The sequence below is a fragment of the Anopheles maculipalpis genome, chromosome 3RL (genome assembly GCF_943734695.1).
Source record: "Anopheles maculipalpis chromosome 3RL, idAnoMacuDA_375_x, whole genome shotgun sequence".
Classification (NCBI taxonomy): domain Eukaryota; kingdom Metazoa; phylum Arthropoda; class Insecta; order Diptera; family Culicidae; genus Anopheles; species Anopheles maculipalpis.
The window spans coordinates 33409035-33426023 of NC_064872.1; the positions used below are offsets into that span (position 1 = coordinate 33409035).

Sequence of the window (16989 nt, forward strand, 5' to 3'; positions counted from 1 at the left end):
AGTTAAGTTGAGTTCTGATCTTTTATATGTTGAAAAATTGTGTACAAACTGCTCATAAAAATATGAGCTGATGGGCCAAGGATAATAAAAAAAAGCAAAAATTTTATCTGGTCATAATACAAATGGTTATTGTGCTCAGTTTAGTGTTTAAAATCATATTTACAGTAGGAAGTACATCTATAACTGTGTAACAATGTAAAAAAAATAAAAAAAAATAATTATTTTACTATTATTGACTGTTATCGGACTACATTTAAAAGAAAGTTGTTACATTTCCGCATGTGGAAAATAAAAATATTGCATCCAATCGCACACCATTAACCATCGCAGGGAAAGTGTCTTTCTTCATCAGTGATAATTCAAATTGATAGCCATCTCCGGATGCCATTCCCAACCCCCCCTCCCCCCGAACTGGAACCGAACCAGTTAAATAAAAAAAAAGCAGGAAAACCTTCCATCGAAGGACAGAGCAAAAAACTCAACACCGCCATTTTCCACCATCAAACCAATCACTCAACCGTCAACCGCGTCGGGATTGTGGCGTCCATCTTGCAACGAAGTCACGGTGCAAAAGTGCAGCAGCAAAGGCGTCTCTACTCGGCGCGTTGAATCGAATTTCGATTGATTGACGGTGAGAAGAAGACTGAAGGTGAAAGAAAGGAGGTTCAGTTTTCTCGATTTTACAAGAGCCTCTTGAATTTTCCCGGAAAAGCTTCCCATCTTACCTTTTTTTTTTTGCATCGTCTGTCCATAACCGTTCAGCAATCAAGACAGACCGACGCCGAGGGTGGCTAGGTGTATGTGTGCTCATCCCAGGTGCTGATTGAATAAAAAAACCAGTGGCATATTTCAACGAAACGTGGAAAATTTCTTCCCAACTTGTCCCATACAAATCACCTCTAATGGTGGAACGAATGTTACATATTCTGTCATGAAGTGAAATGAAGAATGTAACTCTTTTCATCGCTCCCGGCAGCACTCAATTGTTGTCGAAAGATTAGATTCAGATTCTCCCTTGTTTGTCTGATTGTCATGGTGAAAGATTTTCCCCTTTTACAACGGCAAAGTTGCAAAGAAAATTTCGCACAAAAAAGGATTATTTTTACGAAGCAAAAGTGAATTCTGAATTTCGCTCCTTGGCGCTCTCTTCCCTCTAGCGGTTGTGCTTCAATTTCTGTTCGCCTCCAGTTCCGTTCCGTTTTCTCATTATTTTTGATGTAGCACACTTATCGAATGCCGAATGTCGTCCAGCGAAAACTCACAAAACCACTTCATCGCTTCACCTTTTTCAACTCCTCTAATGAACATTATACAATTGTTAAATGTCACTTTTTTCAACAACCAACCACTGCTGTACAGCGGAGCATATCGTCGTCTCCAGTTTGTCACCACCTTCACACCTTCGTCCTATTCTCTCTGACCATTATTCTGCTACGGGTCATGTTATGCTGGTAAATTAAAACGATAAAGTGGTCGGTTACGGCCACGTTACTTCCTGCACGCTTCACCTCGATTTGAAGCATCGAGTTGTGGGACATTTTCCGAGCTCGCTTACTCGCAGCAACAGGGGAAAACAAAGAGTCAGTTGAAGTAGTCACCCTCTGGCTCAAGCAGCGCTGTCTCAAGTGGAAGTTAGTAGTACTCAAGCTGAGTTTTGGAATTTTTAACAACAACCAGCAGTAGACAGTTGGTTAGCGGTCAGCTGTAATGTTTGAAGAGTTTTAAAACGTTCGTTGGTAAGCTTTTTTGGCCAGATCTGAGTAATTTTAAGGTTTTTTTTTAAATTAATCGTTAAATGCAACACGTACTAAGTTGAAGATAACTTCTTCTTGATGCAGAAAATTCCTAGTATAAAATTAATTTCTCATGCAAATCTTCCTTAATTCTTCCTTCCAGATTCTGCTTCCAATACCCGTCGGATGTCCGCGAGAAATCTACGATCTGATGTGCGAGTGCTGGCAGCGTAACGAGGCAAGCCGGCCGAACTTCCGCGAAATCCATCTGTTCCTGCAGCGAAAAAATCTTGGGTACAAACCAAATGCTTCTCTTTAAAACAAAACATTACCAGCACACACACACACATATACATCCCACAAACACACACAGCACGATGGAATGCAAATAAGACCATATTACTCTCAACGAAACAGACAAAAACCGTCATCACCTCGCATTGTACCGGTTTTGTTTGCCGTAGTACTTTAGTGTCGTCTAAGCAGTAAGATGACCGACCATGAATACAGCTAACTTTCATACAATGAAACGAAACGAACCGACGAACGAACGAACGAACGCTTAGAACAGTAAAAAAAAAAATAACAAAACAAAAATGGACGTCCAATGCATTGTGCAAAGCATGCAATTTTTGCTGTAAAATGTTAAATTATTTCTATTTCCCATTACACAATTGACGGTTTTCTTTTTCTTTTGTGAACGATTACTTAATTTTGTGTTTACTTTGACTTTTTTTTACTTTTGGTTTTTCTACTGCCACTTTTATGATATTTTTAATCAATTTACATATTTGTTTTTTCCCTAAGTTGTACTTTACTGTGTGCTTTGTCCATCACATTAATTGCTTTTATCAGCCGGCCGTGTTTTGTTTTACAAAATTGTCAACTGCGTGTGTGTCTGTCGATTGTTTGCATCAAATTTCCTTCGTTCTTCCTGTCAAATCACTTGTTTTTGTTAATTTATCGTGTTTTGGTTGCTTTTTGCTAGTCTTTTTTTGTGTTTTCTGATACATACAGGTAGTACTTTTATAATTCTATTTGCATTGTTTACTGTGTCCCATTATGTTCTTTTTTCAAACAGAATGGAAAACTTTTCCTTCTTGTATGTTTTAAACACTTTTATCCCTTTTTGTACATGTGTGTTTTTTTTTCAATTGCTCACAAACACCACTTAAACTCATTCACGGAAAACACTTTGATAATTGAGTAGATAGACACAAAAAAAAAACATAAACTCATTCTACCATTTCTTTCTTCTCTATCATTCTCTCTTTCTCTCTATTTTTCCATTCGCAGTGAGTATTTTCACCATAACTAATATCAGGAGTAAAAACACAAAGCCTGCCCAGCAAATTTTTAGTGAAACAAATGCATTTTTTTTGTGCTCTTTTTCATGGTGACCAACATGAAAATCTTTCCCACCCCCGAAAACACGTACCACACATGCACTCATCAAAACATGCATACATACCTGCACACACAAACACACGCGCACAGCCCAACCGCACACCGTTCTAGCTGATCCAGTCCGATTGATGACGGCCAAGCGAACGAAAACGCTGACCAGAAACTAGTGAAGCGAGTGAAGCGCGGGCTGCCCCACATGATGTGCTGAGTGAAAGTCTTTCAAACTCCCTTTTGAAAAACCCGAAACCCGCAATGCGCAACGCGAAGGAAAATTTGGTGCAATACAAATCGATGCCCGCGCAAGACAGCAATGTGTGTCTGGCGGCGTACGTCAGCCTTTACACACACAAAGACGACTGGACCGTGAGATGTGATTGTGGCATCAGCAAATGAACAATTGTTAGCTGATCCTAACAGGCTCATATGATCGGTTGATCTGCAATCAGCTAATTTTTGCTTCTGAAAACAGGTAAAACATACCATATCGAAGACACTCGGCTGCATCTCGAACTGAACTTTAAACAAGGGGAGGGAATAAAGAGAACACACCGCGTGATGTAATTAGGTTTACGTACGGCAACGAAACGTTAGTACTATCGATCCCACCAACGAACGAAATTTGGACACAGTAAACGTCGATCTACTTTGGTGTGTTACACTACATTTCGATAGACTTTCAAGATATTCGAACCAATTGGTTTCCATCTTTGTTTGTTTGTTTTTTTTTTTAAATATTCGGTGGTTTATCATTATGCAACAATTAATTCCCCATTTAATTAGAACATACTTAACGTAACGTAAAACTAGAACAACACGGAAGAAAATGGAAGGTAAAAACCAAATGAAACAAATGCCATGTGTAAAAAGAAAACAAAAAAGTTTTTTCAACACGAAAACACACACACACACACCGACACTCTTGTACGTAGAGTAGAAAGTATCCGTTAAGAAAGGTGTAAGAATAATGTAAACGACACAGACACACCACACTAACAAATGTAAGTAGCACTGTAAAGAACATTATTCCTGAATACATTAAGGAGCATACGGGAGAAGAACGCGCGACCAGTAAGTTTCATCTGTTCCTTTTAAAATATTATTGTTTATTTCTGTGCATTTATTGTGTTTCTTTCTGCTAGTTCCTTCTTTTACACACAACATATATACAAAAAAAAAAACACTAAAACACAATTTAAAATTCAGTTTAGCAGTTTTATTAACGGATCAAGAAACTTTATCTTGCTAAAGATTGACAGTTAAAAGGTAATGATTTCCAATGTATTTATTTTGTGCTTCTTTTAAAAGAGAACAAAATGCTGTTTAACGGTAGCGAAATAATTCAACCGATAGAAGAAATAAAACCCTCGAAAGAACGCGTTTCATTAGTCATAGTTTCGCCCATTCGACGTGATGGTAGCAAGTAATAAAAGTATTCAAAATATCATTCGAATCATTTTCATTCGGTAAGGTGATTTATTAGGCAGGAGTCGAATTTAATCATTATTTAACGAAAGCAAAAATCATTCATAGTGTAGAAGCATCAGCAAAACGGGAAGTTACAAAATGAGTGGAAATCTAGTACGAATAGTTCCCAATTCTTGAGTCCCGCAGAAGTACAGACAAATAGTATAAAACACAGTCGTAAGAAATTACTGCTATCTCGTCCAATAAAGAGAGTAAGTTTTGAAAAACGAAACAAACACAAACACAAAGCAAAATACTATCACCACCAAAAAATTTTTTTCCGAAATATGTTTGATTGTTTTAATGTTCGTTTCTTCCTTTTATCACTTGTATCAAATGTGCTTTTATAAGTGTAATTTCTTCTGTCAATTATTTTTTAAATCTAATATTAGTTTATTTTTATGTTTCACATTTCCCAATCCGTTCGTATGAAATTTGAAGATTAATGTCTAAAAAATTAATTCAATATGACAGTTCAAAACATAATGTTGAAAGAAACCCCCCCATTAAAGCCACGAAATCGGAGTGAGTACGCAAGGTGCGCGTAACTAAACTGAACTGCGAGTGCACCTACGATTATCTATAAGTGAACCTTGTCTTCCCGCTGAACTAAATTGTATTATAAAATGAAGAAAAAAGAAAGCAAACCTAACAAAAATGCACGAACAAACAAACCATTAGAAGCTTACCAATCCGATGTAGTGTAGAAAACAAAGCAAAAAACTAAAAACTTATCAGAAACCTGTTGCATGCGGGGTGACGCTCAAACACCCGAGTAGACTATGGTTAAAAAATGCCTAAGAATTGGCTGCTTTTACAAATTACAAAAGAAATAATAGTTTCTCTTAGAAAACGAAATTGTCCAGTGAATAGTGCACGTTTTCTTTTGCCCGTTTTTTTCACTACAGTTGAAAGATGAAAATAAGAAACTCCTCAATTCTCCCCTAAACTTCATACGCAACGGTGCTATCTTCTGGGGTTTTTTTTCTCATTGGTTTCCTGATGAAAGGGAACACTTTTTTCGTGACAATAAGTATAAATACGATTACGATACGAAACACGAGATGCTCACGGTGGCTTAGAATTACTAGCGTGACCAGATACGGCCGGATAATAACAGGACAGAAGGAGTAAAAGTGTTAGAAAAATGTGACATACCGGCAACGGCAAGCAGCTGAAACTATTATTCAAACCAGAAACTAAACTTCAAAGTCGTATATTTTTCTTATGATGAAAATGAAAGGAACCAAGCAAGTAGAGAAAGAAAGGCCACAGTATAGGGAGAGGGAGAGAGAGAGCGAGCGTATGTTAATAATTTTAAATTCCAAACACCCAAAGGAAAAACGGCCTGCCCAACGCTATCGCTTGCATGAGCATATTGTTTCGGTCGATTTTGAAGGCTATCTTTCGCTCTCTGTCGCAACTCCAATCTTCGCTCTATATTATTATATTGCGTATATTTTCTTACCCCGTGTTGTACACTGTTAAATTCGACTGCTGCCCTATTTGGCGTGAACGACGAGAGGGACGAGATGCACCTTGATTCAGGCAGGCAATCAGTATCATCCGTAGTCGATTCTCTATCCCGAAAGTGTGTGTTTATCAGCTTTAAAATTACTAAAACGTAAACGATTGTCGAGGTTGAGAGGAAGAATGAGTTAGTAAAGCGATTTTTAGATGTTAAGAAGCAATTTTCTGTCTTTTTTCTAATACGTTCCGAGTTCGAATTGGTTCTCAATTTTATTTTTCTATTTCACAGCGATCAAGCCAAGACGGGACTGGAAAACGAAAGATCTTTCCTTTCCTATTTTTAGGTTTTATTTTCCCTAAAATGAACTATAAAACCTTCCCAAAAAAAAAAAACTATAAAGAAATTGATTTTATATTTATGAATTTTTTAATAGCCCACCCGTTTGTGGTGAAGCAATATTGCCGTTCACTGAAGAGGCACTAACCACCAAAGTGGAAGAAAATATGTACGAAAGCTGCGTGCATATGTGAGGGACGTGAAGCCTACGGCATGAACAACTGTTAAACCAACCGTTCAAACCACAGCCAGCCACCCACTACGGATCGGTTGAGTGAAATTTGATCTGCATTTTTTTGAATTTCGAATTCCTCCTGAGGGAAACAATCGCCGCTGAAGTTCGCCGGACTTCAATAAGAATTGTTCTTAAGAAAGCAAAAAAGAAGCACACCAACCGACCAGCTTTAGTGGATGCATTTTAATATGGGCTGTTATTCTTTTTTTGCCTTGCCAAATCCATCCGGAGCTGGTGTATTGCTGTGGTATAATATCTTGCCATAACACTGCGATAGCACGAAGCCACCACGGTTGCGATTTGCATTGATTTTCAAGATTGTTTTCCGCTGTTGGGCACGCAATCTTCGTTTACGGTTCAATGGTGAATGGCGCAAGCAACCAAAACAGCGCCCTTGAAGCCCTTGAAACGGTAAGGAAACCCTAACCACCAGGATGCCAGGAATTCTTTCCCGACTTTATGCTAAAATCACGCAAAAGAAAGACTGATGAGATTTGTTGTTGAATTGAAGCAACCGAAAACCGAAAGAAGGGCGCATCCAGCCCTTCTTCGATCATGCAAGCCGTCAAGCGGTGCGCTGTGTACTATTGCTTAACAAAACCGTACAACTTCAGCCAGGAAGAAACCGATCCAAGCATTTCAAACCTTCCTTCTTATTGCAGCAATGGATTTTTGCATTTATTTTTTTTTACTTTCCCAACTAAGGTCCAAAAGTCCACAGCTCTTGGATTGCTGTTCGTGATACATTTCTACCACGAAGAGCCGAACATCCTATCCATCACAGCCACTGCTCGACACTACCCGGAACTACCCCGATGCCGTGCGCCCATGCTGGCAGCATAAATATGGAATTATAAAATAAACTTTTTAATTAATGGCATCATACCCGTGGCAATTCAATGATGGAGCACGCGAACCCCGGTGCCATTTTTCGTTAAAGTTTTCTGCTCCCTTTGAATCGTTGTTGCATCAATTTAGCTTGTTATTGGCAGAGGGGGTTTGCTCGGGCGGCGTACGTCAGCCAGCAATGCTTCATGCTTTTGCAAGTTTGTTACAATTTTACAAAACTCGAAGTAGCAAAAAAAAACACACCCGTCTATCGGTAAAAAGTTACTACTCTCCTTGCCTGACAGGACCGCGAAAAAGGTAAATAATTGTACGTTTCGCGCTTGTGCAAAATTTCAACTCACTTTCCGATGCAGTTTTAATTCAGTGATTAGTGGAGTTTGATGCTTTCGAGGAATTGAAATGGAAGGTTTGTGCGTATGTAGTTTGATATTCAAACGAGGAAAAAATAGGCTGATGGGCTTTATTTTGATAACTCTGTTGCCGCCTTTATGAGTGCAATATTTTTTTATTTATTTTGAAAAAATTCGCGTCCATTAAACCGTTGGCAGTAAAGTACCATTCGGCAAAGCGGGTAAAAGCCTTCTGAGCATTATTCCATTTCAATTGAGGCTTATCATATCACTCACATAGTTTTAATCGGAGTTGGTTATCCAATTACCCATACTAATGGCTGGATGACTCCGGGCCGGAGCACATAGCAAAGACCTCCTATTCATCAAGAAGATTGCTGCGATGGTTGAGGCAGTAGAAGCGCCTCTCTTTACACGGCACGATCGGAGTACGAATCTAATCCGGATTATTCCCTTGTAGTGAGAACTGACTATCCAACTACGTCGTATCGATATGTCTAGTTTCGATTCCAGCCAAAAAGAAGACTTTTACGTAAGAGTCCCTTAGTCTATACTTTAATTTCCGCATTGGAATGACCTCTACTACGACGTTAGATACCTTGAAGACCTCAAAATTCATAATCAACAACAACAAAGAGATCGCATTCAAAGATTTGCTTTATTTTGAGAAGCATCTACTTCCCTTCCTTCTTCTACTTCTTCTTCTTTTTGGCATAACGACCTTCTAAGGTCAGGTCGGCCGTCGTATGGCTTACTAGACATGCCGATACCACGTAATTGGATAGTCAGTCCTCACTACGGATGGGATTTGAACCCCGGTAATGCCGTTTGAAGATCGGCGCCGCTGTCGTCCTACACCACTGAGTCGCCCCAACTTAGTAAACTTGAAAGATACTTCAGAATATTACGAAGCTTTTCAGAGTAATTTCACTGAAACAATCATTTATGCGACTACAGACACGATTAAGACATGCTTCAGGAAAATATCCAGACATACCCAGTTTCTCCACAACTTCTAACAGAGGCAGTAAATCTTCAAGACAGCAATATTATTTCAATTACTGATACTTGTTTGATATTTTTGTTGAAAATTCTTGTAGGCAGCATCATAAAGAAGCGCGATTTAATTTTGGAAACCTTTGGTTTCTAAACTTCCCATGAAAATCTTAGGTAACCTTGACTAAATGGAGCAATATCGTGGAACATTATATCATATTTTGTCTGTAGTATTTCCTTATTTAGACCTCCAGAAAATTTGTATCCCTTTTTCTAATCATCACCAGCGTAAAGATGGCGTATCGAAATCTTATAAATCTTTTCTCACCTCAATCCACGAAATGAGACAGAAAGCGCATACCATCGTGCTGCATTATCACCAGCTGTTGGCAGAAATTTGCAAATTCTTAGCAATCGTAACTAAGAACACTGTACTAAGAATTGCGTAGTCGGTCGCACATAGAAAGCCTAAGAAAAAAACTGAAGAATAGCAAGATCCCACTTCCACAGTGGCCTTTTCCGCCGCTTTCGTCCAGGAGAAAGTGAAAATTCATTGGCACATTTTAATCTTATCATTTGCCACCATCCCCATCCACAAGCAGAAGATGACGGGCCAGCCCGTCAGTGCGAGCTGTAATTTAATTCCATGCCCTAATTCCAAGATAAAGACATCCATTCCGTGCTTTCATATTTGATTTTTGTTTTCCATTTCCCTGTCGACCATCGCAAGTGGACAACACTGGTGGGGTTTGTTTCGGCCGGGATAGGCTCACAGGCATTGAGGGCCTTTTTTCCTGCTATTCGGGCAAGATGTTTTCAATTCGCCCGTTTTCCTTGCTGCGTGTTTTGTGCTGACGTGAGCAGATCTTTATTTTTTTGTGCTTAGGAGTTACGTTTGTTTGCCCGCCATTTCCGCGACCATGACTAACGCCACGACGTCTAATGCTTTCGTGTGGAAACTTCGGTAGAGCAAACTGAACGCTTCGAGCCGGAAAAGCCGAGAGGGATGGACACAAAGGAGGTTGTGGGAGACGAAGAATTAACCGCAAAAAAATCTCCCCCTGCGAGGGTAGTTAGCAAGGGCGTAAAAATAAACCGAAATGATTTCTGGCCCCCGAAAAAAAAAAAAAAATGGGCGAACAACAAATAGCGAAGGCTTTGTGGTAATCATCGCCACCGAGAAGCAAGCAAAGAGTCAGATATTCAAATTCAGAAGAACCTTTAATATGTCTTATCGAGCCGGGTAAGAATTACGTTGGTTTATACATAACACAGGTCAAATACTAGGCACAAATACTTTTAAATATTAAATTTCTCGCTTGCTTTGGGTTTTTAAAGATGAAAATAAAAACCACCCTAAAGGAGCAACATGAAGCGAGCAATATTTGCCCTCCGCATGCACACAAGAGCGCAAAAGCTTGATTATAATCAGCTTAAAAAGAAAACCTTCGCTTGCTTGTGGACACTTTTCTGCGCTGCCCGTCGTTCGCAGTCGGTCGTTCGTTTGATCTTGGGTACGGTCTTAAGCGTTAAAATCTCGTCGGACAATCGAGATCTAGAACGCGCACCAGCTGAAGTAATTATCCTCCAATCAACTTCAAGCGCGATTTACTGCGACTTGCTCTTCGAGCCATTTGCCGCTTCAACCGTCGATAGATCTTAGCGGTGTAATTAATTTACTTCCCTTTTCTTACAGCGAGAAAATTAAAATGGACGATCGCTACACAGCTGTTAGTGTTGCGTGTGAAAATGGGATGGCAAAACGACTACATTTTCCTGTTACCCACACACACACACACACACATTGGATGCACTTGAACGTGTAATTGATTTTCTATCATCCTATGCCGGCCCCCGTAGCTATAACCCCGTAAAAACGAGGCCAACCAATTAACACATCCCCACACACACACACTCCGGCAGTCCTTTTTCTCTCGCGAAACGGTGGCGAACCTTTGACCGTTTGGAGTTCGCGTCCGATCGAACTATTGATGGAAGATTTTATAATTTGATTCCTGAGTGGACGCAACCAGCGTCACTGAGGGTTTGTTGGTGGTTTTTTCACTGAGCCCTTTCCATAGAGTCCCTTCAATAGATGGAGCACACGGCACACGGTATCAGCACCGTGATGGAAAATGACCAGAACTTGAACGCTGGCAGCGTAGCGGATGATGATGATTATGATGGAGGATGGATGTGTTTTTCCCTCCCTTCGAAACGAACCCTGACAGCATCAATAGTAATCAAGAATTCAATTATGAAATTTCGCACCCATACGCACACGCGGCATGTCCATCGTACCGCGAATAATCACAGCGTAATCATTTTAGTGCCATCGTGCGGCGTGTGGGTTTGTGTCCATCCGTCGATATGGGACGATATCGTCAGGGGAACGGAATACACGCTAGACCACACAATGCTGTCCAGCTTTTGTAGGAGATTATAAAGCTTCCAGAGCCGTTGAGACAGCAGTCTGCTAGCCATCCAGACGTGCACTATATGAGAAGTGACTTTCAAATCGATACATCGCCGATGGTGTGCTGCTCCCGTATAATACACTTCATGTCTTAAGATAATTCAATTATACCACTGCCACTTCCTCGATGCTGCTCATGCAAACCCAAACTGAAGATTTAGTTTGTTAAAGCTTTTGGTTCTAAAGTGCGTCATTCAATAGCGTCCATAGGCGTTTGGAGCTTAATATTGTTGAACCTCAAATTATCCCTCAAACAGACAAGTATTTCCAATGCGTCACATTACCAACAACTAGTCTATCAAAAATCATTCGCCCATCATTACATCGCTGACAAGAAGCATTATTAATGAACCTTGGCCGAATCGTGCAGCTGTGTCACGCAACGGCAGGACAAAAAGGTCCACCTCGGCCCCACAAAACCCTGGACAGTTCCTGGGAAGTGAAGCATAATAACGTGAAAACCTAATAAGCAACGCAACAGATGCCTTTGGTGTTTCTTTATCGATTCCGTCACATCTGAGCGGGGAGTGGATTTATCGAGAGATCTTATCCACCAACTCCAGGTTGTTTCTTACCGAAAACCGAAGGAACGAATTACTTTTCCGATTACGAGAAGCCTTGGGTACGCTTTCTTCACGAGAACAATGGTGGTATTGGGCTTTATATGGATAGAAGGGAAGATAGATGACAGTTTCTAAGAATTTTCCCGAGAGATTTCACTGTGACTGAAAGTCTGTCATATTTATTTCTTAAAATAATTTGTTCAACGAGGTTATTTTCTTTATTGTCTCCTTTGGCTTGATCGCAAACAAATTTATTTTTGGGAATACTTTTAATAATAATCTTTTTATTTTATTTAAAAAAAATGTTCAGGCTCATTATTGTTGTACAAAAAAATTGCTAGAAAAACTCTATCACGAAGTAGTTCCGTGCTAAAAGAAACTTTTACACTTTACACGATTTTTCCCAACAAAACCAAGACAGAACACAAACGAAACGAAACACATGAAATTTCCTCGTGCCTTTTTAATCACACTTTTCACCGCGACACTATTACACGTGACACGTGCACTGCTCATTTACCAAGCACAGATTCTTCACACGGAAAAGTGCTTTCTACGGAACCAAAATAAAACGAAACGAGAAGCTTCGCCCCATTCCATCTCACCATTCGTCTGGCGAGTGATCGCAAAAGGACGTGTGAACTGTCTGACTTCCTTTTTTCCCGAAGTTTTCGCTCTTTTTTTTTGTGTACAAAACCGTTAAGATTATCTTGTGGAATTGATCCCATCCTCAACAAAAAAAAAAAATTGTGAAAAGAAAAATGGCGTACTGTAAATAAGATAAATGTGTATTGGAAGCAAAATGACACTCAAACGGCACCGAGAGCCGCGTGGACGTGGATTGCGTGGTGTTGCGGTTTGCATTCGGATTCGAAGACGCACGCGAACCAAAACACACCCCGATCACCGTGTACCGGCTCGGCGGGTGTGCAGCTGGTAGAGAAGGCTGGTGGTTAGGATAAGGATTAGGCTTAGAAAACACACACACACACACTAGTGAAATTACCCATTTACCAAACACACAGCCGCACATTGTACAGCGCCGGAACACTGGAGAAGGTAAGCGGAGAGCACCTCCCCCCAAAGAGAAAAAAAAGGACCCGAAGAATTGACGAGCTAATATGCAATCCAGCCGAACTCAGCGCCAGCTGTGGATCATAATCCCAAAAAGAAAAGACGATCCACACGTGGCGATCGGTGGTTGTAACATAAAGTTTAAAAAAAAAACTTGTAAAACACAAACAAAAAGTAAGCAAAAGCTAAACAAAAAAACAGCCATTAGAGAGAAAACGAGTTTAGAGCTTCAACATTTATGCTTGCCGATTGAGTATTAGTTTTTAATGGTGGAGAAAACCCGCCCGTAACGTACGTACAGGGTACGAGTGGGCTGAGCAGAGCTTTTCCGAAGCTCAACAACGGAACCAGTGATTGTAAAATGCAATAGATAGTGAAATTTAACAAACTATATTATTAATCGCATGTGCGAGAACTTAAGAGAGAACCATTTGTGGGTTGCTCTGTCCCGAATCGCGAAACTACAATCCGCAATTGTGTAAGATAACGGTGTATTATCCTCCCGCCAGATGGGCAGGTGAAATGTTTTTCTTGTTTTTTTAATTCTACGTACCAAATTTACGATTGATTTCGATAATATTTTTAAGGATATTTTAAGGATAATATTTTCTTCAAAGAGTGTAAAAAATCATATCACTATTATTCTATCGTGAATTGTAAAAAAATATTTCGTTTTGAGTTCTTTTCTGTTGATTGGATTATTTATCAAATTTGAATGAGTCTTTTCTTGTTTTCTTAGAGAGCAAACTACAGGCGCAAACTATTAAACACGTTATAATTAAAAAAACCCTACTGTAAAAACGTGCCGTAATCTCGTTCAAAAAACCCTGGCATGGTAAGAATGAGCGCAAAGAAATTGAAGCAAAAAACGCATAAATTTAAGCAAAAAACCTTAGAGCCGTGCTCTAAACAAAACCCGACTTGATAATCAATTTTTATATAAGACATACCACCACCAACCCCCTTACGAGACTTAAAAGCGATGTGAAGGCACTACAAAATGACGGTGAACTCGCTTGTACTGTGCTGGGTAAGAGGATCCTTAGCTTGTAGTTCTTATACTATTATCATCTAGTCCCAGGACGGGATCCAAAACTGATCCCTCGATCGAGAACGCCCAAGCACAACCAAGCCGGAAACTATCCAACGCTTTCGATTCCCTTTGGGTAGAAAAAAATTATGGAAGGTTACTGTGTGTCTCCGGAAGGCATAATGTTATTACTATGTCGTAACTTATACAAGCGAGAATTACAGTACACGTAAAAAAAATCTTAAAGAGAAGAAAATAATAAAAACAAGTAAAAAACGAAGCAAAAGAAAACACAAAACAAGATGGTATTCATATCTCCCTCACAAGTAGACATATATAGATATATATATAGGGAAGAAGAAAAGAAAATCCGAGTGGATAACAGAGAAGCAAAAATCTAAAGAAAGTGTTTAAACAAAAAACCAAATTAAAAATTACTTTATTACCGCTACTGTAGAATGGAAAATACTAATAAATTAAAAAAAACGTCGATAAATTGTCTGCATTAGAATGCGAACGATATTGAAGATGGACGGGACGGAAGATACTCAAAACGCCCTGCCCTCCCCAAACCATACACACGCTGTTAAAAAGGACCAACACATTCAATCGCTCGCCTCACCAGCGATCGACTCCGATGTGCAGTTGGTCGGCTGGGTGAACAATCTCCGTGCGAGGTTGAGCGATGCGATGGTAAACTAATAAAAAAAAAGGTAGCTAAAATAGCTGTAGAAAGAAAGGAAAACCAGGCTCACTGTGTGTGTGTGAGCGTGTGTTGTAACAATAGGTGAAACAGCACCGAGGAAAACACAATCCATTTGATCTGAAACCGATCGTTTAATGGTGCCCACCAGTGGCAAGCGAGAGCAACGAAGTGAGATATAAAAGCAAGCGACTATATGGAATCAATTTTAGAAGCGTATAAGGAAATTTATCTGTATCATGCTAGAAGAAGCAGTGAAATTACAAATACAATAGAGTATGTAATGAATACTAAAACCCGGAACAGAACTTCTCGCTGGAGGGATACAACTATGAAGAAATACAATGGTCTTTCTCTCCCAAAGTCACGTGTACAGATCGTAAGCATAAATCCCAGCAAAAGGCGTTCTGGGGTGGGATTGACCCATCCAGTGTAACATAGTTGCATTTATGTTTATGTTTTACTCCGTAAAACTAATCTCTAAAGATACAGGAAACCACTTGAGGAGCAAAACTCGATTTTTCCGATACCGATCAGAAAGCACACAGACAGTTCGTTTCACACATCCAGTAAGCATGATAAATTGTTAGCGTTTTAGAAGGTACAAGCAAACATAAGGAGTGACAAAAATCCCTACGAATCTCGCTCGCTCTGCAGGAAGCGAAATACTTATACAAAACACTACCGAAAGAAAGATTATTGTACAATCCCCCTTTTTAGCTAAGATTCCACCCTAACAACAGTCGAAACCTCCCGATACAAAGAACACAAATTAACGCACCCATCACAGTCAGTCCAACAGAAAAGCACTGCATAAGCATGGAAAACAAAACGTTACAATATCATCAAAGAAATAAAACCTTAAAGGGAATTGAGAAATATGAAGAAAAGGCAAGAAAAACACGGGAAAACCCGCATTACAAAATGGCACATTGACAAAACTGAGAAAGGAAAACAAAACTCCGTTACTTTCTTTCCGTTTTTCCCCCTGCTGCTCCATTCCTACCCGTAGGAACGAGACGGAAGGAAGAGACATGTTTAGTGCGGTGTAGTAGAGAGTACGGATGGAAAGGAAACCGGGCGTGGCACGGGGCTCAAACACTACCTGGGAGACGGTAAACGAAACCTGTAAGCTTCTATTGAAAAAAGAAAATAAAAAAAACCAAAAAGAAATACTATTGAATTAATATAACTGCGAGGTGTTCTTTTTCTTTCTTCCTTTTAATCGGAGAAATTGGCAGTGTGGTTTAAGAAAAATACACGTAAGTATATTAAGATCAGTAACAAGATGTAAGTATAATAGACAGTCGATATCCTTGAAGAATCTTCGATATAGCGGCTCTTGACAGCATCCTTTCATATGTCCTGCTCGCCAAACTGCAATATCTTGCCATGGTACAAGTCATTTCACATCGAAATCGACAAAGTTAAGGTTCGAGACTGCCTTTCCGGTGTCCGTCAAGGAAGTATCCAGAGTCATCCTTCTCGCCATCTAACAAGATAGACCTCCTATGTACACTCCAACCTGTCCTACACGTTCCTTCCAAAACGATGGGTGCTGCAAAAGACGCATCCAATGGTAGGCCGGACGCCTGGATCGGACGAAGAATGACCGAGTTACCGCCGATTTTCCACGGGAATGCTGTTTTTTTCCGCAATAACTTGGCGGGGGCTGGAGGGATCGGGTTGAAGTGTTCGGCAAAAAGATGGGTGACCTCAAGACGCATCCAACGGTAGGACGGACGCTAGGATCGGACGAAGAATGACCGAGCTACCGCCGATTTTCCACGGGAATGCTGTTGTTTTCCGCAATAACTTGGCGAAGGGTGGAGGGATCGGGTTGAGGTGTTGGGAAAAAAGATGGGTGGCCTCAAGACGCATCCAACGGTAGGCCGGACGCCAGGATCGGACGAAGAATGACCGAGTTATCGCCGATTTTCCACGGGAATGCTGCTGACAGAATTACCTCCCCTCCCCACCACTCTTGTTATGGAAAATCCCCCTAAGTATCCTGTAACATTGAAAACCATGTTTTGGGGGTATTTTTAAAAGATAGTTCAAGAAAGAAATTAAAATGAGACTGACCAACTTCAAATGAAAAGACAAATTTAAAATGGATCGGAAAAATATTTGCCGTGACGAGAAAGAAATAATTTTCTGGTCATTTTAAAAATTTCCATTTGCTACCTCTTCGCCTGTTATGCTCTCCTGTTACTCCTGGTCAAATTTTGCCGCATCGAAATCCACAAAAATCTGGCACAAAAATCCGCCCAGGAGCGACTCGAAGTAACAGGAGAACATG

The 16989-nt window shown here is 40.1% G+C and overlaps 3 protein-coding genes across 5 annotated transcripts in view; all 3 read left to right on the top strand.

Moving 5' to 3' along the window:
• The window catches only part of LOC126564039 (discoidin domain-containing receptor tyrosine kinase B), a 126687-nt gene extending 123623 nt beyond the window's left edge, over positions 1-3064 (top strand). Inside the window, exons 16-17 of one of the 2 annotated variants that reach the window (XM_050220944.1) lie at positions 1897-2027; positions 3030-3064. In XM_050220944.1, the coding sequence (XP_050076901.1) occupies positions 1897-2027; positions 3030-3051 (153 nt within the window). In that variant the 3' untranslated portion in view covers positions 3052-3064. Of the gene's footprint in view, positions 1-1896; positions 2053-3029 lie in introns of those variants that run through there. The other variant, XM_050220943.1, reaches the window with a different exon arrangement.
• Positions 1-16989, top strand: part of LOC126565465 (translocon-associated protein subunit gamma) — a 485163-nt gene that overhangs the window by 165683 nt on the left and 302491 nt on the right. The gene's annotated exons all lie outside the window — the stretch shown is intronic.
• Positions 1-16989, top strand: part of LOC126564191 (striatin-4) — a 353049-nt gene that overhangs the window by 56062 nt on the left and 279998 nt on the right. The window lies entirely within an intron of this gene.